This window comes from Strongylocentrotus purpuratus, unplaced genomic scaffold (assembly GCF_000002235.5).
Source record: "Strongylocentrotus purpuratus isolate Spur 01 unplaced genomic scaffold, Spur_5.0 spur5_scaffold_7, whole genome shotgun sequence".
Classification (NCBI taxonomy): domain Eukaryota; kingdom Metazoa; phylum Echinodermata; class Echinoidea; order Camarodonta; family Strongylocentrotidae; genus Strongylocentrotus; species Strongylocentrotus purpuratus.
This window is the reverse complement of record NW_022145613.1, coordinates 16,816,546-16,842,841: the sequence shown is the minus strand read 5'-3', so window position 1 is coordinate 16,842,841 and position 26,296 is coordinate 16,816,546. Positions and strand designations below refer to the sequence as shown.

Below are 26,296 nucleotides of genomic sequence, written 5' to 3'. Positions count from 1 at the left end.
TACAAATTTACGTTTGGAATTAGCATTTACCTGACCACCGAGCTTGCCCGTAATTATTTATGATTTTGTGCTATTTTCGTCTTTCTTAAAAAAAGCTTCTTTGAAGCATTTATTTTTTATTCTCATATCCATTCCAACTGTAACTGTAACTCTGCTAAGTGCATGGTAGCTCGGCTTCAAGATTCAGTTGTGATGTTGCGGCCGAACATTAACATTTTGATGAAACTTTCATAATTTTAAAAGGATTTTATTATTATTTGTTTATCTTGGAATTAATTTTCTCTCTTTTTGTCAATTTTTATTTTATTTGGAAATTGGTTAGGGCCGTACAACTTGTTTCTTTACCCCCCCCCCCCTTATTATAAACTCTTTTAATAAACAGGTTATCCCCTATACTAAAGTGTATATACTCTCGATTCAGGGCCCTAGACTCGAACACGTCACTGCGAATAATTTATACATCTTGATTACAATTAATTAAGAGGCTGTTACGTTTTGAAACGTAACAGTCTCCTGTTACGCCGCGCACTCGGTTTCCATGTTATGTGCCGTAACCATGATTTAGTGCAAAAAGGTCGGTTCGTGCGAAAGACACTTTTTCTTGAAAAAAAAGTGACAGATTACGATGAAATGTCACGGATTTGTGATCATTTTTTTTTGTACACACCCAAGTTACCTTCAAATGCATAATTGCATATGTACACTGTTTTCCGTATACATTTAGAAATGCGGAGAATTGCTGGAATCATACGAATAAAAGAGACAGAAAATGTATCATCCCGTCAAAAAGTTTTCGATTACTGAAGTCTCCTATACTGCCCCTACTTTGATTGCATTTAATAATCTGTTTTGTGTTAGTTACACATTTATTTCAACGTTTCTATTCTTATTTTACGTAGGCTATCACATGTTGCAAAATAAATTTTATATCATAGTAACTAAGTTCCGCTTTATATAGTTTTGAAGGGTTATTATCATCCTCACTATTATAATCGGAGATATGCCGAGCGTGCTGACGTTGCAATCACGTGACATGAAAGCGCGACTACGAGCCAGCGCTAGGTCTTTCTGCAAGCAAGGCACATGTACTTCTTGGGAATCCACCATTGTTATTGGGATCGGCCGACGTAAATTAGCGTTGTTTTGCAATACGATTTTCCGTCAAGAGGAAGGAATTACGATCGTGTGAAAAAAAATTATTTACCCGTGGACATTTGGACTGTCAGTGAAGACTTTATTTTGGTGGAATCAGGGGTTATTATTGGATTTATAAGGCAATGTCTGCGGCGGCAGGAGTTGAACAGGTTCGTTTCACCGTCTGTTTCTCTATCACCAAATTATGCATTGATGTGTACGTACATGACATGGCACACTCGCCGGCCATGTACACCTCTATGTGCCCAAAGGTTTTACGTTGTGGAGCATTGCTTTCGCAGTGTGTGTATCTGTGTGTGTGAGGAATGGGAGCTCCACACTGTACGAACGTAATGCAGGCTCTGTGTTGACATGCCTGTATGTAACAAATGCGTACAATGTACATGACAGTCGCGGATTTTATCATGTCAGGCGATAATCGGAACCAAATGTAACCCGCCCTTTTAATGAAACTGTAATCTTTTTCGCGTCTAATTATCATCGAGTTGAATCTATATAAAATTTCAGTTTCTTTATTGCCTGAAATGTTTTGTAGATCTAATCATCTTCAGGCTTTTGAGGTTCAGCAACTCCAACTCTTCAATCCTATTCTTGCATGCACTTCGCATTGGCATTGCAGTTGCACTGGCCATTGCTGCATGATTTGCATTCGAACTCATGAAATGAAGTCACAATCATTCAACAAATTATATTGTGTAGTGTTTGTAGATTGCCGACTTTATAATTGACAAGATGTAATTAAATTCTCTCTTAATTAAACAAAGGTTTCCATTATAATATAGACTCTAGATCTGCATCATGTAGTTGTAAATTGGGAGTCCCATCATCCATGACCATGGCCAGTGTCAGATCACATGAAAACTGAATGAAGTCTGGGCTGCTGGAGGCTGAACATTTTTAATATTTGACATGAATTTGATTAGAATTTTCTTTCACATTCCCCTATTGTTATTAATATGATATTAGTCCTAAAGAATATAAAGTGTGACACAAAATGAATAAACAATTTGAGCAAGAACGAGGTAATTTTCATGAGAGAAGGCGGCCATGTAATTTTGACATTGTTAAAAAAAAGGTTTCCATGTCTACACACTCATTCATATTTTTTGTCTTGTATTTTTCCATGAATGCCCACAATCAAGGGAGGTGAATGTTTGTGGCATTTTACTTCCAGTTTAGGATATTTTACTCGAAAAGCAGCATTTTGAGGCTAGTTTCACTTATTCTAGATCTACATCATACATGTAATTCCTAATTTAGCTTTTTTGTTTCAATATTCTTATAATTTTTCAATCTAATTATGTAAAATTATGGAGGAGAAACACATTTTTGATGCATGTTTTGTTTTATTAGAATTGCAAAGTTACATGTTTATGTATATGTACAGGTGTAAGACTGTACGTACATGTACTTAATGTGTACACACAGACATGTGCACTTTAGTCTGGCCATACTAAAGATACAAATGTACATGTAGCTTGAGACAGTTACAAATCAACTTGTATTATCTACCTCAGTTTGCTTGAAAGTTGAAATACTGTTTAGTAAATTGTCATTTTACGTTTGCAGCTCATTATGGTTTGCAATACATGTAACAAAGTCAAGTAAGCGTATGATACTGCTACTATATTGATATCACTTAACCTAATTGGCACCCATATGCCTTCGTGAAGGGTGATGGAATCATAAATAAATAATTTTTAATAAAACTTTATTCAAGAATATTACATCTTTCATTACCTAATGTGTCAAAATAATGTTGTACATCTATCTAGAAGAATGTGACAAAAGTGCATACCGGTAAGATCATAATGGTGCATAAAATAAGGGCTGGTCATCATTAACCTTAATTACATTGAGTCCTGCCTCTAAGATAAGGCCATGACTAATTTTTAGTTGCCCAAGTGCCCAAGTTGTAACTCGATTTTGTTTTGCCCAGGCACCCGCAGATGGTGAGCCCTGGGTCTTGACAATTGTTGTGAACTTGTGATTTTTGTTTTTCTGAAAGTCAAACCACACCAACCACCATGTAATTTACATTGCATACATGAACATTCAGGTATTCAAAAATACTTTGAAGGTCTGCCAAACTACTCATAGATGTTTATTGATGCATTGGCAGTCGCTCAATTTGAACCGGTACAGTTGCAGATGTTTGTTTGCTTATGGGCCCTACATGTACATGTAAGATATTTTATTTTATGTGGTACTACTACACATGTTCACGTACAAATGTAGGCCTACATCCACTTGTACATGTACTAAATGTAACTGACATACTGTACATGTATGTGTACAGTATGTCCTACACTTTTGCATAAATGTTAGACCATACATGTCTGTATCTGTTACTATAGAGTTGTTAGCGGTTTGTAGACCTACATGTACATTTAGAGCGGGGTCTCCATGTATCATGAGTAGTAGAGTACAGTATTGTTTTCTAGAAGGTCCCTTCATACAATTAATTAAATACAGTTGTACATTGTTTGTGCTTGCTAAGAAGTAAGAACTAAGAAGTAAATGTGTCTTTTTTTTCAATTTTTTATTTTAAAAAAGCAATCAATATTTGTTAATTGTTTTTCTTCTTTACATGTGCAGTGTGAACATGTACAATTTTACATTCTATGTGCATGCTAAGAAGTAAATGTTGTCTTTTTCCCGTCTTTTATTTTTAAAAAGCAGTCAATATTGATCTGTATTTTTGTTCTTTACATTTTTTTCTCCAGAAACCAAGAAGCCAGAGGAGTCAAGGTAAGACCTTTTTTGCCATCCGGCGCAGTTTGGTATATTCTCCCATTTAACATTATTTTCATCCATGTTTGGTGATATTATCATGCCTCTCAAAGTGAGGGAAAAAAAGATGGGGGTAAAGATTGATAGAGAACATGCGAGCTAAATTGCGAGCCACCATTTTTATTTGTACAGGGTGAACAAAAATCAGGCTGCAAAACTATGATAATGTTGGAAAAATAAAACCACTTTCTAAAAGTTTCTTACTCGTAATAATCGATCAATGATTTTTTTAGGATTATTTTTTATATTTTTTTATCACTGCATGCTTCTTTTAAAAGCTAATGTTTACTTTGTAATCATTACAAGTTTCAACTTTCAATACTCCTCACTGTTGCAAGGCAAGTTTGGACTAGTCATGTAAGGTGTGCAAAGTATATTCAGATAAATTTTATTGGTCCATTTGGAAATTCAGTTGGCGTTGACGTTATTAAATGGTGTTAGCTGTAATTTCAGCCCTAAAAATCATGCTTGTCGGGTTTTGTCTACAGCAAAGTTTGACATTCAAAATATTTCATGCTGAATTCATTAGTTAAGAGTTTTGCTTTGAATATTTTTATTTTTTGGGGGTGTGGCCTGGGGTGGGGTAAGTTTCCAAGCTTCTATCTTTTGATATACAGGTACATGTAAAGTACATGCACATGTACTGCTGACATTCAGCCTGATTCAGGCAAAAATAAGGTTTGTATCTTAAAGCATGCTCCAATAAACAGGGTTCCACTTTAAAAAATATAATGTGTTTTTCATTTTGTTAAATTTTATATATGATCTATCATTATTATTTAAAATAATTTTTATAATTTTTAGGTTTTTACCAGAACAATTTAAAGGTCTTCATAGCTAAACAACTCACAGCTGTTGTCACTCCAATGTACATGTGTATGTACATTGTAGAAGTATTACTTCCCATTTTGTTGTTCAAAATGAGTAATTTCTATGACAATGCATTGCATTTATTTTATTCCACTTGTACATGTGAGAATTTGATGTTTGACTGAACTCTAAAAAAAAGTCTTACATCATGTTCTGTACATGGTCTGTAGTATCTGTACATGTTCCCCTGCTGCGCTCACAGTAAGCTGGGTGATCACAAGTTTTGCTCCTCTTGGTTTGAATAATTGCTAATGTTTACATGTACATGTAAGTAAATCCTGTGTGCAAATGCAGTTGTTAGGGAGCTACAATGTACTTTACTGAAGATGTACATGTACATTGTACATTTACACTGTTTCCCTTGTTTTTGGGGAGACAATTTAATTTCTCTTTTCTTTATTCATGGGAAGCCTTTCATTTTTTTTTTTACTCCAACAGTCATATCATTCATCATTCTTAGGGCACTGGAATTTTAAAGATAAATATGAATCAGAATTTTATTATTTGCCCCAGGGCCTGGCTGGATCAAAGCTAAAATCTGTTTTTGATCTGTTCATTATACAATTTATGCCAAAGAGTTGTTCACTTGACTCATCTACTGTACAGTACCAAAGCTTTTTTTTTTCTTTTTCAAATGTCCAGAGAACTCTATAAACTAAGTTTGCTGTGCTCACTGCTCTCACATTTAGATTTTTTTTTTAAAGGGGAGGGGGCAAAGTGTGAGTGAGCTTTCATAATTTTGTTGGTTCATTACACATGTGTAGGGCTCCCACTATAAATTTTGTCCAGGGTGGCTGCATACATGTACAGTACATGTATAGCTACATGTGTACAAGACATGTATGTTAAAAGTTAAAAGATAGACTGATGAAGTGAAACAATGCTGTCTGTGTCATGAACTTGAGACATATAAAAATTAAAAATATTATTCTGAGTTAACTGTGTACAGTAATGATTAAAAGGGAAAAAAAAATCACAGGGCTCTTTGTGTTGTGCATGTGTCCACTTCAAGCCCTTCACTTCATATATGTAAGTACATGTATTTAAATGGCTGCTCGAATTACCTAGATTTTAGTTCATAACTTCATATACATGTAGTCATTGATTATATTTAGATACATCATGCATGAATATGAATATGTACCGGTAAATGTAAATTGCAAGATGTGCTGAGCAAAGTGAGTCACACATGTATTTGCATGTCGCTGTATTAAACCATGATGCTTATATTTTTCTCCATCACCCATCTTCCCCTCAGTACAAAATGGACCGATAAACCCCAAGGAGAATGTTGGTGAAGGAGAACTAGAACGCTACATGCAGTCCAACCAGCCCGCCCATCAGGTAAGAATTCACTATTTTCCCTCAAGAAATGAGGAGGAAATGAATTAGCAATTTCCCTGTATTGTTTTGTTATTAACTGAAATGCTGTTATGACAATTTCTTAAATTTTGTGATGTGTTACCACATGTGAAAGTGAAAACAGAATATATTGGGGTAGTTTGTTTTTATTCCCTTTTCTGATAGTCTTCTCATATAAATTTAAACGTATGTTGAATTGCCAAAGTAGCCAAATGGTTATTATTTGGTCCCAGAAAACACTACACATGTACAGTATGTATCTATTTGTGTTGAATTTACTTGGTACATCAAGTTTTAAAATAGGATTTTGAGTTATGGGGTAGAAAAAGAAAGATTTAGAACCATTTTCATTCCTTTTGTGTTAGTGTATAAGAGCATTATTAAAAAAATGTCCCCTGAAAAGGATGCCCTCATATTTGAAATACGATATAATTAAAGGCTAAACTAAAGGTTGTTATTTCTGTGTACAGTGCATGTGACTTTTACCAAGACTGGGCCAATTTCATATTGTTTTGTTGATTCCAAAGCCTCGCAGTATTCACCAATACGCCCTGCATGTAGTGCTACGTGATCGACCTTTTCCAATCACTTCCTCCGTTTTTTTCTCACAATGCAATCACATGATCAGAACTCAGTTTATGTTTAAAGGGATAGTTGAGTTCTTGTTAAAAGACTGCAAATGCCTTCAAAGAACATGGTTATTGCTCTTATTCTTATTTATGACACTGTGTTTCTCTGGATTTGTTGTTTGCAGGGGTACTCGTCAGCGCCCAGTATGGCTGCACAGGATTCCTACATGCCAGCAACGTACTACCAGTCACCTTACTCCTTCCCTTCGTACTCTATCCCTGGAACTGAAACGACCTGGTCGACAGGTGGAGACACCTTTAACAATTTTAACTACACAAACTATGAGTCGAACTATGCTGCCCCAACGGACTACTACAACCAACCTGGCACAACCCCTCCCTACTTGAACCAGACCTTCAACTTTTTCCCTCCCAATGCAGACTTTATGCCGGGGACCTGGGCTAATAATTCTGCACCTGCTGCCCAGCCCCAGGGAACAGCTCGCACCCAGCCCCAGGCCCAGGCACCGACTGCCTCTTATTATGACTACCCCAGGTATCAGGCTAATCCGAACTCGATGACCGGTCAGCGGAACTACAGCCAGGGTTTGAATGGACTTGACGCGCAGGATGGTAAAGCCCATGGGATGAAGGCAATGGAACTGGGAATGTCTGGACTGAACATCGGTGCTCCCATGGATAAGACTGCTATGAATGTTGCTGGACGGGAAGTTCTGAAGCAGGATGTGATTCCTCCCAAGCCCCAAGCGCCCAGCTTCTCTCAGGCTCTGGCTGGGGCAGGAGGAACTGCACAGCCCCCTCCTCAGAACACAGCAGTGCCAAAGCAAACATCGTGGGCCTCTATCGTTAGTAAGCCTGCAAAGCCGCAGCCCAAGAAGACGACAAAGACCGGATCCCATGCTCCTGTACCTACTCAGCTTCCAACAATGAAGCCCCCTATGACTATTGGAACTTGGAACAATGGCGACAAGACTGGTAATCCTCCTAAGCCAGCCGGCACTGCTACCACCATGCCCTCTCCCCCTCAAAACCAAGCCCAACCGCAACCTCCTGCTGCCATCCCTCCTCAGCAGCATGCCCAGTTGCAACCCCAGCAACCTCCCATGCAACCCCCGCAGCAGCAGATCCCTGTTCACCCTCAACCACAAGTGCAACATGTCCAGCCTCAGCCAGTTGCCAAGATTGAGGTTTCTCAGCCTCCTCTCACTGCGGCTCAGACTGTGTCCCAGCAAAAGCCGGTGCTGCCGACGAGTGACGTTCCACGAAGGGGACCTCAGGCTGTTGTGCAACCCCAACCCCAGCAACCGAGAGTGTGGGACTCAAACGGACAGAATCGCGGCTATGGACAGAGATCTACTAACCAAAGCAGTACCGCGGGTCTGGCACCCATTACTGGTGTGCCGGGCCAGAAAAGTGATACGGATCACCCGGTGTTGGAGAAATTACGTTCTATCAATGACTATAACCCAACTGACTTTACACTTGACCTTAAGAACTCACGAATCTTCATCATCAAAAGCTACTCAGAAGACGACATCCATCGCTCCATCAAGTACGGTATCTGGTGCAGCACCGAGCATGGCAACAAGCGCTTGGATGCTGCTATGCGGGAACGCCAAAGTAAAGGTCCTGTGTACCTAATTTACAGTGTAAACGGTAGTGGGCATTTCTGTGGCGTGGCAGAAATGATGTCTGAGGTGGACTACACAACCAACACTGGTGTGTGGGCCCAGGACAAGTGGAAGGGTCGCTTTGATGTGCGGTGGGTATATGTGAAGGACGTTCCGAACAGCCAGCTTCGGCACATACGGCTGGAGAACAATGATAACAAGCCTGTGACCAACTCGCGTGACACTCAGGAAGTGTTATTGGACAAAGCCAAGCAGGTGATGAAGATCATTCACAATTTCAAGCACACCACCTCCATCTTCGATGATTTCAGCCACTATGAGAAACGGCAAGAGGAGGACTCTAACCGAAGGGTATGTCTTAAATATGTCTTAGTTCGAAACATATTACAGGAGGAGGATAGTTTGAATACTTGTTATTCTTATTCTATGACTTCTATTCATATTGCACTGGATATGATGGATTAATTTCTCTTTACTAAACTTGCTTGTATATAATACATTTACATGTATATGGTAGATATTGAAATATATTTCTTAACATTGGAGACATTTCACCCAAGAGTTATGGCAAGATTTGACACTCTTTTAAACAAGACTTCTTTGTGTTTCCTTTGTGGAATTACTCATGATACATTCCCTCTTTGAGGCTCTTTCTGTTTCTTTTTCTGCACCCAAGTCTTGCCATGAAAGGAGTAAAGTAGCCCTGTAACCAATCACCGGATCGGATAATAATTGATCGCCAATCAATAAAAATGATTTAAAAAAAAAAATTTGGCTATCAAATGCTAAAACACATGCATACCCTGGTAGCTGGAATTATTTTGTCATTTAGAGTTGTTGTCGACCATTTTTGTTGATAATAAGTGCCTTTTCATGATTTTGAAATTAATAATATTGGTCTAAGAGAAGAGGAAAACATGCAAGCAGCCATCTTGGATTATAATGCAGGCATGCGTTTGTCCGTTGTCATTAAAATCCAAGATGGCGGCTCGCATGTTTGTTTGTTTTTGTTTTTTTTACTGTTGTTACCGTACTTGAAATTTTGAGCAGTTTAATACAAGTACCTAAATTCACTCATACCTTGGATAATTCTGTCAATTGAAGTTGTTGTAGTCCATGTTTAAAACAATTTTATACCGTTAGATGTCAAAAATTGAACAAATGATCAAAAGAAGAACAAAAAATGAACAAAAAATGCAATTTTTTTCAAGTTTTGGCTATCAAATAACAAAAGACATGCTAAGCTTGGATTATTTTGTCATTTGACAATGGACAAAAAATGTGTGCCTACATTATAATCCAAAATGGCTGCTCGCATGTTTTACCTCTTCTCTCGGACTAACATTATTAATTTAAACTAACTTAAAAGTCATGAAAAGACACTTAATATCAACAAACATGGTCTTCAACAACTCCAAATGACAAAATAGTCCTAGCCATGGATTTTTTTAATAGTAATTGATAGCCCAAACTTTTTTCTTCTTCTACGGTTCCAGTTTTCCACACAAAATTTGATTAATTTTGCATAATATTTTCCAAAAAGTTAAAGTTCTAACTTTCAGATAATTGAGTTTTACATTGTACATGTACATGTACTACATGTGCATGTATACAGTACATGTAAGTACAAGGATCATAATCCTAAAAGTGACACTGAACATGTACATGTAGCAGTGAATACATGTATGTTTCACATGAGTTCTTGTAAATGTACATGTACAATGTACAGTAGCTCTAAGGGTCCTAGCCTAGCCACACAAGTGCTTGTCCTTGTGAATGAAGCTTGTCTAATATGTCTGGCTTTTCACCCAAGTCGATTCCTTCATTCTAAAATCTGAATACATTTTTTTTTAATGGTATCGGGACAATTTCCAAAGGCCAAAAGGCATTGACTTGTACTTCTGTAAACAAGAAAAACTATTCACTTCAGGCTTGAGACTTTCTCTGTCGTTCGTAGATCTTTTTGGGCTTCTATCCTTTCTGGTTTTCCTTTTCTCTCCCCCCCCCCCCCCCCCCTCTCTCTCTCTCTCTCCCTCTCCCTCTCCTCTCTCTCTCTCTCTCTCTCTCTCTTTTTAAATTTCACAGGTGTATGAGTATTTCAATTTAAAAGGTTGTAGAAAAAAAGAAACTATCCATGTTATAAGATGATTATTACAAAAGTACCTTGCTAATTAGGTCTGCCTACCTTAATGTATGTTAATGTAGGGTTTTCTCATATTTTTTTCTCAAATTTCTGATTAGGCAGTGACAATTTAAGCTATAGGTTGTTAAACAGGTGAATTTAGTGATAGAATACTTTATTTCTGTGTTGGCTCATTTCTGTATGTCAGTTTTCTTGCAGTCCAGTCAACACTTTTGCTTCATACACCCGGGTCTGTATACATACTACATGTAGCTCCCTGTTTGTATTATGAAATTTTGTCTTTTGGGGGGGGGGGGGGATCTGTAAGGTACCCTTGTTATGTTAGTGTCAATCCCCATCATGTTTTCAGCTTCTAGTTGTAAAAATCCCAAATCTTTTTCTAACAGTTGTTTCATTTTCTCTCCTGACAGGTTGACACCCGTAGCAGCCGACGTGGAGGGCACCGAAACTAAATCCCCTTGGAGAGCGAGGTTTGTAATGATGACTGTCAGCTAATTTTTGCAGAGTCGTCATGGAATACGTCATGCTTAAAAGGAAAATTATTATAAAAAAAACAACCTATCATCTAGGGTTTAGAAATCTGCTACACTTGTAATTGCTAAGAAAAAAATTATTGAAAATTATCTGATGCGCAGGAAAACATTGAATAAAGTCCGGTCTGTATTTTGCTTTCAGTGATATGGAAAGGCTTATGCTATTGGCCCCCGTTCATAAAGGAGGAAGGATATGTTTATTTGCCATTGTGAAAGGAAGATGCGGATGCAAAGCTTTGAGATGCATAATTTGGAGGAAGTTTGGTTCTGAAGAAAGGTGCTAGATTGTGGAGACTCTGTCCAAGATGGCTGTCGAGTTCCTTTCAGAAAACCGCGATATTTAATGCCAATTGATGTATTTGGGACTACGGGGTTCTCATATGAGATGGTGGTTTAAAAAAACAGCAATGTTTGGAAATTTCAGCACGGAGAAGAGCATGCGAGGGAGCGATCACTTCAATGAACTACAAAGAGTCGGCTATTTCATATATTTGACAATTACAAGGAATCGTGTTACTTCTGCTGTTGCGTCTCGGAAGCTTCTTTGGAAAGAATAAAGCGAAAAAAACAAAACGTATCATATATCCAGTCATTCTGGTAGAACCAGTACCTTGGCTACATTGTGACAAAAAAGACATTTTAAAAGAGGCACCACTTGATTTTTCAGTTTTATTTTCTTGTGAAACTTGTACCCAAATATCAGTAGCCAGTGTTGATGTTGGTGGTGTCCACTCTTATATTCGACCTGAACGTTTGTGTCAGTTATGCCGAACAAGAACTAGACATTGTACTTACGAAATGGACAGTACATTAACAGACCTTGTTTTAAAAGACAATTGATGTTTAAGAGACACTTTGCAACGACAAAAAACACAAAAAGACCAACGTGACATGGATTGGATGAAGCATCGAGGAAAAGAAATGGTGTGACGATATTTACTGCAATGGCTTTGTGCAAGATTCACATGATAGTGTTGGAAGTGTGACGCTCTGAACAACCAGTACCGGGCTACTTCATCTGTAGAATACACTCCTTGTCTTGTTTTCTCCGTTTGTCCATGATATGTTCCAAGTAATTTTCTGTTTTTTGTTCACTGTCAAATGAGGAAATTTGATGCATTAGCTGTGTTATAATCACTCTTGGTCACCTGGTGTTTCTCCATAATGAATATTTTTTCCAAATCACAGATTCCTAAATTGTTAATTAAACCATGAAAGGGTTTACATTAACCCTGTAGCTACTCACGTAAGTCCAGCCATACCTAGAAAATAAAAAGAAAAGATCCTTTTTCAGTCGTTAATTTGAAATTTTGAATAATGAATTGTAATGAATATTTCTTTAAGAAATTGATTCCAATTGAATTGTATGATTTCACCTTGTCTTTAGGTTCTTGTAGTGCAATGGAATTCCACTAACCACCAATTTCAATTTCAAATTCTTCTGAAGAATTTTTATTCTTAAAAAGAATTTTCAAAGCCTAGTGGAAGTATTTGTGATGAGTTTTGGGGATTTATACCACGAGGGATCTCTAATTTCAGGTGTCTTTCATCTCTGGTGTGAGCCTTGTATCACCCATAACTAAAACTGCACGCTGGTCATTGCTTTATGTAATTACATGTATGTCTTTGTTTTTAAAGTAGGTGGGGATGATGGAGCATTTCAAAAGAATCTCTGTAAAATAAAAACTGATCACTCAATACTTTCATATGTCACTTACTTGGGATAGACAAAATTGCAAGAAGATACATGTACCTGTTGCCCTCCCCCCCCCCCCCCACAACAAAAATCATCTCTGTTTCACAAGGGATTTTGGGATGGCGATATCTTATTGAAATGGAGAACATTGTGTCTCAGGCATTATCTTCCTGCCTGTTCAGTAATTTGGTTGGGTATCCCACTACTATCCCTTGAAAAAACTGTGTTTACTTTTTTGGAATGTTGTAGAGACAGGTTTCTTATTTGATGACGGCAAATATTGTTTTCAACTCCAATGCTTTGCTCCTTGCACTTTTAAGTAATTTATGGTAAAAATGTTGTGTCTTGGTACTCTGGAACTTGCATTATTGTTTTCGGTGTTCTAAGTTCTGAAAAATAGACTTTCATGAATTGATATTCTCAATCTGATCTTTATCAGGGACACATTAATTGTGTGAATTGATATTTTTTGTACATTTACCTACCTTTAAGTTGAAAGAAAAAACCCAGAATTATAACAAGTTGAACCCCAGATGTTTGATTGTAATCTTTATGGCTATGTGTGTAGGAAATGAGAAGGCAATGTTTTAATTTTTTAAATTTACAAGATATATTTACAAATACTAGAAACATCTGAAAGGTATAAAAATTATAAATTACAGATTTTCATTTTACTCATATTGTTATCATGTTTCATTTTGCATAACCTGAAATGATGAAAATGAATTCCCCTGAATAATACTTTGGTGGTATGTTATTGTATTTTATTTTTTTCATTTTTATTTTTCATCTTTCATCTACATATCTCATCTATAATTGGCAATTTTAAATAGAAAGTTAATTGGTTCTTTATAGCAGTGAAAAAACCAGTGATATTCAGCATTCTTTCACTGATGTTCCTTTATAAATGTGAAATTTGACCGACAATAATGAATCTTCCACTCTACATGTTTGTGTTCTTAAATCCATAGACAACCTGTTTGTACTAGGTTGGATGTAGTTTTGTCATTTCTAGTTTGCTTTATAGTTTTGTTCTGTTTTGATACATAATGCTAGAAATACATTGCCAGGAGGTTGACCTTTCATGCAAACATGACCTTTGACCTCTAGACTCCCATTTTGCACACCAAGTACCACTATTATTCACTAATACATGTACATTCTTTTTTTGCGAAACTTGTGAAGTGGGAGATAAAAACTACCAAACGTATACTTGAAGGGACTTTTAGGATTGACTTTGATTTTAACGGGAACTTACCTACACGAAACAATTTAACTGGACTGACTTTCACCTAGTCAATCTGTTAAATGATGTGGCCATAATTTAATAAAAAGTGTGATGATGTTTTTAAATTTGATCTTGGTACTTTTATTTATATCTCTGTCTGATCAATTATGAGTGATTAAATGTATTTCATAACTTTAAAAAGTAAGTGGTCGTAGTTTAACTATAATTATTATGTTAACTGTTTTAGAGGAAAGTGAGATTACAAAAGTTGCAAAAATAATGTGTTTTACTGTTAAGGCAGTTTCTTATACATGTACTCTCTATTGGAAGGGTGACTTTGCACCAATGGGTCTACAATTAATTGCACACGTTATAGTAGAGCTTTATCTAGTATTTTCATTATGTGTAACTGCATTGCAAGACTACAGTATATCTGCAATGCATGTCTGTCATTGAAAGTGAGCCCATTGTTTTTATAATTTGTCACAAGTTGAAAAGAATCTGGCAATTTTAACTAGAAAATTGATATTTGTGATATGGACTAAAAAAAAGTCTTTGTGTTTTACATTGTTGTAGTCTTGTTTCAGACTGTAACCTGTATAAACCATAATTGTGAATCCAATTGAGTTCTGGAGAAAAGACTACTACTTTCATGAAAGAGTTACAGTCGTATGTACTGTATTAAAATCTAGCTTTTAATCTTGCAGTTGGCAACCATTTTGTGATTTTGTATCCGGTGTTGCATAGGATCTGAAGGTCGAGACATTTTAAAATCTACACTATATGTGAAACAACAAAAAAGATTGATTAGATATGAATAAAACCACATTGGAATCAGAAAGTAATGTATGAGGTCTTTGTGTAATATATATATTTTTTTTGTTGTTGTCGTAATATCCTGTGAATGAATTACCGTTCAAAAGTAATGTAACAGATAGGCCAGGGCCCTCTTGCATCCTAGTTGTATTTACTTTAGATGCAATGAAGTGCACAATATAGATTGGTTGAAAATCAAGTTGTGTTTTTACTTTTTAGTTATTTATGCAACTCTTTTATGCAAGAGGCTCCTGGACAGTCAAACAGGAATGCCAGTTTTTGGAATTTGGTCTGAATTGAGACCAATATATCGTCCTTGTTTTCACGAAGTGACGGTAGTGAGGAAAATCGTAACGCAAAGTGAATGCATTTTTTTTTCACTACCGTCACTTCGTGAAAACAGCGACGATATTTCTCTGTTTCAACTCTTTTCAGGATTTAAATTGTACAGATCATACATTTTGGACTCCCAATTGAGTATTGAAACCAAATGATATCCCAGAGTCGAAGAATATTTATGGAGATGATAGTGTAAAGTGATATATTGTCGAATAAGTATTGTCATTCTGGACAGGCTTCAAGAAGAGGGAGATACCAAGGGGGAGAGAGAGAGAGATAGAGAGAGTCGGACAGAAAGACTGAAGTGAGGGTCAGATACAAAGACGAGAGAGTCGGACAGAAAGACTAAAGAGAGGGAGATTAGATACTAAGACAAGAGAGAGAGTCGGACAGAAAGACTGAAGTGAGGGTCAGATAAAAAGACAGAGAGAGAGAGAGAGAGTCGGACAGAAAGACTAAATAGAGAGAGATTAAAGACGAGAGAGGGTCAGATAGAAAGACAAGAGAGAGAGAGTCGGACAGAAAGACTAAATAGAGGGAGATTAGATACTAAGACAAGAGAGAGAGAGAGAGAGAGAGAGAGAGAGTCGGATAGAAAGATGGAGAGAGTGAGATAGACTTGCCTTCTGTATGGGGTACGCTTAGGCCTAGCAAAAAAAGTTGTTGTATTGCCCTTTAGATGCCAGAACCTGGGTTGGTCGGTCAATTATTTTTAAATGTTTTTTTTCCCCTCTTCACATAATACATCATTTTTGATTCATTAAAACATTTTTTATCTAAAAAATGTTATTAAAAAAAAAAAAATTATAAAAAGCCAACCACAGATTTTAGATTTTTGGGTTGGCCGCAAAGGGCAATACAACAACTTTTTGTAAAGCCTAATCAGGAGATGGTTAGGCCTACGGATCAAACCAAGGGGCCAATTTCCTGAATGCCGGGCCTCAGTGCCCCTTCTCTTGATGTTCAGTTTTTTTCATTTCATGCTCATACTTTCATTTCCAACAAAATAAAATACATACTAACGAAGAGACCTACAATGCAAAATATATACAAAATAATAGTTACAAATCTTAACAGTAATTTATACATTTGAGGAAGACAAAAATCGAATTATAAATTTAACTGCATTTATATTTTGAGGACATTCGGTGGAGAGGTTCACTGAACAGCAGAGCTTGTAAATTGTGGACCCTTCCGATAATAATGAGTGTGAAAAGAGTATAGAATACATAAACAATCCTGGTAATGTTTCCTGTTCCTGTTACTGCTAAATTTGAGGCCAAATGCAGAAACGGGAGAAGGGAGATATAAAAAAATTGATGAGGGATGGGATGAAAAAGAGAGGGAATTTGAGAGGGGGTAACCTGAGGCTAATCCCCCCCCCCCCCCCACTCTGTGAACGGAGGGATACCATGTGTGTTCCCAAACTCTTGTAACAAAAGAAAAAGGTCGACCCGTATTGACTTTACACACCGGACTTTTGCTGAAAAGGGGGGTCACTGGGAACACGCATATGGGTACCCTAAAGGGGGGCCGGGGGCTCATCAAACCTCTTTCGTTCTCTTCTTCTTCTCCTCCTCCTTCTTCTTCTTCTCCTTCTCCTCCTCCTTCTTCTTCTTCTCCTTCTCCTTCTCTTTCTCCCTCTCCCTTTTCTCCTCCTTCTCCTCCTCCTCATTTTTTCTCCTTCTTCTCCTTTTTGTTTTGTTTTCAATGATATTTTATTTTCTCCATTGCTTTTCACAAACAATAACCAAAATAACAATAACAAACAATAACAAAATCAATACATAAAAAAATCTGCATGTTAATAGTATTATATAGAATATGATTTTACATTCACATCTAAAAAATACAAATGAACTTTTACTATTTACATCAAATAAAGCATGAAACCTGCATGCATGAAGAAGGCATGAACATAAAAAGACATTAGTGAATTTATCCACTATAGAGGGCGTTGTTAAAAAATCTAGGAATTCTCACGCAGACTGCCATCGCCGATTGTAGGCTGTCCTGCTGCTGGTCTTTCTGTCATAGATTTCTAGTTTGTTGTTATTCATAATGGCATCGAAGAAGCTGATAAATCTACACTTCATCGCAGGGCAGTTGTGTGTTTGGCATGCTGATGGTAAGAACATGTTTTATTTTGTATTTTTTGTAAAACGGATAGTGTAAATGTGGGTGATTCGTACCAAATTCAGCGAACCCGCGATTCAATTTCCCCCGTGTGTACCGGGTCGCGGTGTCTTTGCACATTGCCATGCTTGGCGGCAGTCCAACGACATGCTGTATGCTGCACGCTTTGTTTTACTATCGAAATTTCTGTCTCTTTTGTTCGTTAGCCTCTGATTTGGGTAGGGTAGGCTCCTCTCTAAAATAGGGCCTCTGATTTGGGTAGTGTCTGCTCCTCTCTATATCAGAGGCTAAAGGAGGAGGAGGAGGAGGGAGAGAGAGAGAGAGAGGGAGGAGGAGGTCGTCTACTTAATGCTACTTGCGCACTCTAATGCCTAATCGTTTATCAGCTCAGTGACCATTGGTACCCTATCTTCCCCTTTTTGTTAGGTTTATTTGAGAGCTGATCTGATGAGATAACCACATGTCAGTGACCATGTACGGAGGTATAATCCCCCTGCTATAAGTAGTGCAGTGAGGCGATATCTCAAGTACAACGCATCAAGATCAAGCATGTCAGCCATATGAATCAAAGAACTGCAGTGGTCATCACTGGAAGATTGTCGTAGAACTAGGGTCGACCAACTCCAATAGACCCTCCTGAGCCATGAATTTTTGAAAATTTTTAGTCATTTTATATGTTGGAACAGATAGGAAAGTCCCGGTGGTGTCACTCAATGTGACTTAGGGGTCGCATGACCGTTTACAAAATAACAGAAAAAGGGGTCAATTTCAAGCAATGTCCACGGACAAAATATTCCTTGAAATATAGAAAAGAGGGGTGCACAGGTGTCCTCGGAATTGATAAATAGGGGTCAGACAAAGGGAAAAGAGAAAACCGGGAAGAAAATTCTCGGAGACGAGTCGAGTCAAAAAGGAAAAAAGGCTTGTCCTTGAAATATGGTAAAATAGGGGTAAATTTGTGAAAGTGTCCTTACAATCATATAAATAAGGGTATTCCCAAGTACGATTTTGTCTTTGTATTGACGTAAAAAAGGGGGTTAAATTTCACAAAATGTCCTTGAAATTGACCGCAAAAGGGGGTTATTTGCATTTGTGGTAACGGTCATACGTGTCACCCTCTGTGGGGGAGTGACCCCACCGGGAGGAAAGTAGTCCGGCACTACATCACATTGACATAACAGCTTCAGCCAATTTGAAGTGCCCATACGTATAGTGATTACAACTTTCAAAAATTCATAAATTTCTTATATTTAGTCAGATTTAATTAAAACTTTGATCAATTTGCTTCTCTTATTTTTCTGCTTTCTTTTCGAGTAGTTGTCTATTTGGGTTGGATTTCCCTTTAAAGTATCTGATGTTTTCTTTTTTTCTTTGATTGTTTTGATACAGAAGTGGAAATACTCCGGAGTGAACACCACATAGTAGGTTCGTTGATCGGTGCCTTGCCAGGAGCCCCCCGACAGAATACCCAGCTTGGTCTGCCTCTTCAGCTCATGCCTGAAGAAGCTGCAGTTCTCCTTCAACATGGTATGTAGATCAGTCTTGAAGATTAGACAAATGAAATTCTTTAAAGCCCGTCTGCACTAGTTTGGCCAGGATGGATAAGACCTCCCTGCATGGTCACTAACAGGTGGTTATCTCATCAAATCAGCTCTCAATTAACATAAGAAAAAGGGGATCATGGGGGACCAATGGTCACCGCTTAGGCATTGTTTGCTATTAGGGCGCAAGTAGCTATACATAGTGTAGTGGTGCTTTAAATGACAAATTCAGCTTTGAAAAGTCTTAGTTACCCTGTATATCAAATAAGCACCAATTTAAGGGGGGAGGGGGGAATTTAACTTCAGCTTTAACAGCCTAGTTACCCCTCATTCAAAATTAAGGCCAATTTGAAGAGGGTCAAGTTTTTATTGTAAAAAGATTAGGGGTGATTCGACGTGGAATGAACCTGATCAATTTACTTCCTCCACCTTTGGAATGAGAGCCAAATGTGGTATGTATTGGTGAGAACCATGTCTCTGAGTAGAAGGGGTCCATTAGAGTAGGCAAAACATAATATATCTTGCACTATTTTTTGGATTTCATGTTTTGTTTTCTTTTATACTAGTTGAGGCATACAAACATGTGAAGGTACATTTATTTTCCCCTTGTATTTGCAGGAGTTGCCAGACTTGTGACTATGTCTGTAGCCAAGCCCAGTAAGCTTCAGGTTAAGGAATTCAACCAGCAGAGAATGGAATCCATGAAAGAACAGGTGAAACATATTTTCATTTGAGAACATTTTTGTCAATCTCAAGGAGTTATATATGCTGCATTATTTGGTACACTTCATTGAATGATTGCAGGCTGTCTCATATGGATACTAGTTATTGTGTACCCAATATGAAGAACAAAAATTGTAGTTGGGAGGAAAAAGAAATTTCTACACTTTATCCAACTAACTGTTACACTGTCTTTTGTTAGATTATGATATCAAATTTTAATCATCATACTCAGAATCTTAAAGATAAAGTTGAGTTCTGGTCATGCAATTGCATTGTGAAAGAAACAATGTGGAATCAAACAGTAAAGTTTGATCGTCTAGCATATACGTATTGGTGTGTACTGCATGGATCTGGAATTATCAAAATGATAAGAAATTGGCCCAGTCTTGGTAAAGTTACAAGCACTGTACACAGAAAGATGTATATGGGGCTACACAAACATGTGGTATAAAAATCTGTCCCAATTTTTATGTTGTTGCATGCCATATTTAGAATATGAGAGCATTTGAAGGGCCATGCTTTTCAAGGAACATTTTTTTTATCTAATGTTCTTCCACACTTGCATAATAACAATGATAATGCTCACAAATTTTGTTTCACCTCTTCCCAAAACTCAACCTTTTCTTTAACCTTTCATTTATCAGAAACATTTGTGGCAGGAGCAAGTTGTTGAACAGAGAGAAAATCTAAAGGAAGTGATTGAGGAAGGAAGGAGGAAAAAGAAGGAGAGAAAGAAACAATTGCGCCAAAAGTTGTCTAGTACAAAAGGGAAAGATGAAAGAGACGTTCCTTCGATAAAGGAAGATAATGATTCAGAGGAAAGAGAAAAAAGGACCCAAGAATCAATGTGTCCTGGAGAGATGTCGATTGAAAGTAGGATAGAAGAAGGAAAGAATCACACAATGGGAGGAGAGGAAGACATTGATGGAAGACTCTGTGCCTCGGATGTGCAGGGGATCGAAGGAGAGAGTATTTTGAAAGGGAAAGAAGGAATGAGCAAAATGTAGGATCTGGAAACCAACCTGATGGACATGATCGGAGAAGAATGGAGGATGAAGAAGCCAAAGGAAATGAAACTCTTGAGGGTCAAGACACAGAGACTATCAGGAAGGCTTGTGGTGCGGTTAGGCTTCATGAAGATGAATCAAATGTACCAAGAACTAAATCTTCATTAAATCATGATGATGGAATAGGAGTCACTGAGGAGTGTACCAATGCTGAGTTAAAGAGAAAGAAATCCCCAACAGAGTGCGAAAGTGAAGCGGTCTTAGCGTCTCCTCATGTTGGGAACGAGTGCTTCGCTGACGAGGAGAATGATGAAGATGGGAAAAGGAGATCGATTGAGGAGGAAGAGGATACTGTCAAGGAGGATGGGTGCTCAGTCCAGCTTTGTACAGGTATTATGATTATTTTGATTTTTCCTACTTTTGACTCTCAGATTTATCCATCTAAAGGATTCATCAATCACATTAAACATATTATTCTTACAAAACTAAAAAAAATGTTTGAGATCCCAAAAATGGTTAACATTAAAAGAACATTCTTGAAGAAAAAAGAGGGATATAATAATGTGGCTCACACAGAAGTCAACTTAGGGTTGACTTTCATGATAATGCATAGACCAGGAGGGCATTTCACAAAACTTGTCATCAGTGACAAATGACAGTTTTTGTTATAAGCTACTGAAATCCTTGCTTCTGATTGGTTATAAGCAGATTTGTCACTGATTTTTGTCATTTTTTATTGATAAAAGGCTTTGTGAAACGGGCCCCAGATTATTTAGAGAGCAATTGCATTCTCTGTACAGATGTATTAGTTAAAGCTAATACTTTTGTTAGTAGAACTCCAGAAAAAGAAGAGCGATAACAATCTGGTGTTAGTCTTCCTACTGCCCTTTGGTAAGGCATTTATCCTCATTACCAGGTCCCTCGGAGAGGACCTAAAGCCGTCGGCCGTCTGGTTGCTTACTAACAAGCATTTATGCCTTCTTAGCAGTCAGGTAAAATAGCTACCGCCACACTTTGGATAATGTCATTTCATTTTATGGAACAAAGACCCAGAGAGATTTTTCTTCAAACAAAGACATGTCATATGAAGTGGGTTGATCCCTGTTTGTTTTTTTCTTTGATAGCTGAACCAGTGGACAGCAAGTTCATCTTGGAGGCACCTCCTAGTGCTTGGCGCTACCCCTCTACGGAGAGGGAGAAGCTCAAGTGCAGGGTGTTCCAACATTTCTGGGAGATGGGGTACTACATGACGTCGGGCACCAAGTTTGGAGGAGACTTCCTGGTGTATCCTGGTAATAAAAACTTGTGGTTACAGAGAAAATAAGAGAGGAGGAGGGTGGGACAGATGTACAGAAATATGAAGAGGAGAGAGAAGAAATGAGAAGGAAAAAGGGGGAGAAAAGGGGAGAAAAGACAGTAGTCGGAGAGAGAAAGAAAGAGGAGAGGGAGAGGAAGGTGGGACAGGTGTAAAGGAAGATGAAGAGGAGAAAGAAGAAATGAGCAGAAAAATGAAATAAAACTCAGTAGTCCAGTCCTTGGTGTCTGCATTGCGATATGGAGACTTTGAACAAGTCCCCTCTTCAGATTTCCAAATATAGGGAGTCCAGAGATTTGGGGGCTCCAAATCACTGGATCTGTTTATGTTGAGCTCTCTTTTACTGGTAAATTGTGCATCATGGTATTAGGTGCAATTTATGCTTGCAAATATTACAAGCAAAGAATTTGTAAAGATTACATGTTATGTCATATACCTTAATATATTGATGTTAGGTATAAGGACAAAAAGGTTTTTAGAATGTAATTATGTTAGATGCAATTATATGGCTTTTAATATTCAATTATACCAGATCAAACTTATGGTTATATTTAGTTCACTGCTGTTATCACCATCATGGTAAGCTTTGTATGACGATGACTTAACTTTACATTTTCTGTCTGTTGACAGGTGACCCTTTTCTCTTCCACTCCTACTTCATCGTTGTATGCATACCTCACCACAAACAACTGTCACCACTCGAGCTGGTCAGCCATGGCAGGTTAGGGACGTTTGTGAAGAAGGCTGTGGTCTTGTGTTCCGTCAATAGCCAGAAAGAAGTCATCTGTACGTCAATTCAGTGGGCTGGAATAAGTTAGAGTGTACTGAACAGTACGCTGAAGCGCTCATGAAGATGGTAGCCCTAGAGGGTTCTGCCCTCGGTAGTGAATGTGTTTTCCGGGATCGTACAAATCCTCTATAGTTATATGAGGATGCAGATATGTTCAATAAATACAGATTTAATAGGGAAGGAGTGTTATTCATAATAAACGAGTTATAGGGGATATAGCATGGCAAATACTGGTTAACGCCATCTACGACATCTTTTGGACAACTGCACGTAACGAATGGACTTGTTTAACGGTCAGCGCACCCTATAGCGTTCATGAAACAGACCGAAGTACTCCTCACGCTTCGGTTTCGTGTATGTTGCACGCACGTGAATACTGCAGTCGCGTCGTCCATAGTCGTATTATACCCGATTGGCCCCCGAGTCGGGGCACGGGAAAGACACGTAGTCTCATCATGCTACACTCCCTTTAAACGATGAGTTAGAGCATGCCACAAAGAGGAGCAAGGCTCTACCTGCCCATCTGCAAGAAAAATGGTCTTTACAGATAGGTGGTCTTTATGTACACGTTTCAATGAGAAACCATTTTCAAGGGAAGCAAAAAATGGGGTCTTTGTAGACAGGTGGTGGCTAAACCAGGTTTGACTGTATATCTAAGTATTTGTACTGCTTGAATGTTATATGTGCTGTTGAACTTTGACCCTTTTAGGGTCTGGTCTATCCAGTGTTGAGGTGTACCAATCACCAAACATGTTTTTTTCTCTTGTTGCAAGGGTTCCATGTGGCTGAACTGTTTCAAAAATATGAGATTCAAATATCACTTTTACAATTAGAGAGATGTTGCATTTGAAATGCATTCTCAGTGAACAGTAAAATGTCTTGTCGAGTAGACTAGTTAAGGCATTGGCGGATCCAGGCCCCCCCCCCCCCCCTGGGGAAAAAACATGTTAATTTTAACTCTCTTTTTTTGGAAATAGACCCCCCCCCCCCCCCTGGCGCTCAAGGGGGAGGGTGTGCGATTTTTCAAATTTTTGAGGGCCAAAAAAAAATTAGTGCTCACCCCCCCCCCCCCCCCCCCCCCCCCCCCCCCCCCCCCCCTGAACGAATTATCAGCTGGTGCAATTTTCAAATTTTAGGGAGAAAAACAAAAAATTTGTGCTCACTACTAACAATCAAATAACCTTGAATTATCATTCCAAAGAGAATTATGTATACATTTGCTTTTCATGAAATTTTTGTTCTTGCCTTTTCCAGTGTTTGATATGCTCTTAGTATGTGGAAAAAATGTCCTTTGGTTTCATTAATGAATTTGCTCTTTATACAGAACCCTCCCCCACACATTGATCTGCTTCTTTCTTGACCTGAAGACTGCTTATGCAAGTTGTTACTTGTTCCCAGGGACCTATAGTTGTGATTATTTGTCACACACTTTGACAACATTTGCTCTGCAATCAAACTAACTAAATTCTAACCCTTGACCCAACTCTGTATCTAACCCTAAGCCTTGCCCACTTTAGAACAGGCATGCAATTGAACAATTGCACTGATATTAATCTGATTATTAATGCTGATATTAATCACGGGGTTAAATTCTTTTTCTTGGAAAATGATCATACTGAGGTCATAAGTATTAAACTTTTCAAGTGTTATGTGTTTCGCGACTTTCATGAAATTTAAGGAAATCAAACCTTGTGCAAATTAAAAGAGAGTACTTTGAAACCCATTAATATTGTCTTGACCAAATATTTTTGTGTGTCAGATTAATAATTGTAACTTGCGTGAGTTCAAGCAATGTATACTTTGTCCGTTGGAAGCTTTGTTTATACCACAAAAAAGAAGATTAATCTATGAATATTATTCAAGGGTTGTCACCATATAGGTGGGGATATGAAAGATTCATCTTCTGAATTGAAATTGATGGTTTGTCACCATGTGGATGAAGTAATAGTATCATTGAACATCGGTGAATTGTATTATTTCATCACATTTTGACTGTATGAATTTGTACAATGCATAAATTAGTTGAATAACGGTCAACTATTTGTTTGATTTTAAGAATTTACCTTTGAGGTATATTTTACCAGGGTGGCCTAACAGTTCATGGATCACTGCTTTGTGAGAGTTGTGTGTTGAAATGGAAAATCCTCAGAAGGGAATATTTTGCTCAATTTTATTTTTAAAATATTTTGCAAGTCCAACCCATATGACACATTTAGTTGACCCATAGCTACAGTGTTACTTTAGAAATTCACTTGGATAACAGGTCCATCCATTAATGAAGCACTTGCACCAAGGAGGAGGGAAGAGGCGCTAGTCCTACCATGAGGATAAAGTGTGAATTTCATTAGCTTTAATATGTAGGCCACTGGTTGGGGAGATGTGTGGGAGGGGTTATGTCCTCTCTATCCATATTCCCTTCCTTCCATCCCTCTCTTTATCACCCCCCCCCCCTGTTATTCCCATTTGATGGGGGAGGGAGGTACACTCCTCATGTACCCCTGTAGCTATAACACTGTATATATATTATAATTTATATGGTGTGGTTAACAGTTGCAGGTTACATCTGGTGTTACTTAAAAACTATTGGACTTTCGATAATTGTTGAGTGTTTAAGTGCAATATTATTGTTTCCACAAATATATATTTTAAAAAAAATATTTCATTTGTTATTTACCCCAAAACTAATTGTCAAACAATATGAGAAAATAAGCAATTTCCATTTTTAGTTGTTCAAGCTTACTAAAAATTTTACTTGATCGACATATATAATGTAGCTCCCAATTTCAGACATTAGATAGAGATATTGGTCCCCTATGTGAAATTAGTGGATGAGTTTTGCTTTTCAGTAAATCTTATTTCCGGCAAGTTTTTGTATTAAGAACAGTTTAGCTAAATATTATTGCTCCAAAAGCTCCATCTATTAGTTGATTAACAAGTTTGAATTACTTAGATTAAAGTGAATCACTCTCAAATAGCAAAACACTAAGATTAGCTCTGTGTAAAAGAGATGTAGTAAATCGAGCTTGTTGAGCGTGATTGAAAAAACAAAGAAATTGGGAAGTATATATATATATTATGCAAGAGAGTTGAAATGGTGCCTATTTTCTTCTTCTTGTCTTATTTCACCTGTTTATACAAGCTGGGTATGTGTGCAAAAGACTTTGTAATGAATATGACAACTTCCTGAGAGCTAGAAGGGAGTTTACATTTTGTAAAATGAAAAGTGTTATATCCTTTCTGGCTTTTGACAGTCAATTATAATGTACATGTATATCCCCTTTTGTCCTGAATACAAATTGTATGTTGTATGTGATAAAGACTGAAAAAAAGTCATTTTAGCATCGCGTTGCCTCTTGTTTTTTATGCTAACATTTTGGTAGTGATACATTGAGTGCAGGTATCCAGATGAACTTGAAATTATTTGAATATGAGAGTATGAACAGGCATTGGCAATTCATTGTTTTACATGTTGTTGCTTTTGTTGTTGAGGGGGATGGTTAGATCTGGGTGCGTTTCATGAAACAATTAGTCAGTGGTTTTCACCGACTGATATCATGTTCACCGACAATTTGTAACCGACTATTTTCCAGGCCTGTGATTGGTCAAATTTAGTCGTCTCCCCTCCATT

General features: G+C 37.7%; 2 protein-coding genes across 3 annotated transcripts; both read left to right on the top strand.

Moving 5' to 3' along the window:
* Nucleotides 1-1,035: 1,035 nt before the first annotated feature.
* LOC581847 (YTH domain-containing family protein 1) lies at nt 1,036-14,846 on the top strand. Of its 2 annotated transcripts, XM_781828.5 has the most exons (6): nt 1,036-1,304; nt 3,882-3,906; nt 6,077-6,162; nt 6,935-8,752; nt 10,955-11,014; nt 11,220-14,846. In XM_781828.5, exons 1-5 carry the CDS (start codon nt 1,278-1,280, stop codon nt 10,994-10,996), a joined length of 1,998 nt encoding a protein of 665 aa, XP_786921.4. In that variant the 5' UTR covers nt 1,036-1,277; the 3' UTR covers nt 10,997-11,014; nt 11,220-14,846. The 2 variants fall into 2 exon arrangements, with proteins under 2 accessions (XP_786921.4, XP_011684124.2); XM_011685822.2 differs by having other exon boundaries at nt 10,955-14,846.
* A 2,287-nt stretch (nt 14,847-17,133) lies between these two features.
* On the top strand, nt 17,134-22,965 carry LOC581891 (tRNA-splicing endonuclease subunit Sen34). Its single transcript, XM_781868.5, is given in 7 exon segments — nt 17,134-17,284; nt 18,682-18,819; nt 19,452-19,546; nt 20,201-20,563; nt 20,566-20,953; nt 21,688-21,855; nt 22,509-22,965. Coding segments are annotated over 7 exon segments (1,407 nt in total). The 5' UTR covers nt 17,134-17,217; the 3' UTR covers nt 22,697-22,965.
* The last annotated feature ends 3,331 nt before the right edge of the window (nt 22,966-26,296 follow it).

Bases quoted from the DNA above. Each gene is read 5' to 3' on its own strand.
- LOC581847 (XM_781828.5), top strand. From the start codon at position 1,278: ATGTCTGCGGCGGCAGGAGTTGAACAG. The intron at 3,907-6,076 runs GTAAGACCTTTT...TCTTCCCCTCAG, and splicing joins AAGAAGCCAGAGGAGTCAAG to TACAAAATGGACCGATAAAC. The intron at 8,753-10,954 runs GTATGTCTTAAA...CTCTCCTGACAG, and splicing joins AGGAGGACTCTAACCGAAGG to GTTGACACCCGTAGCAGCCG.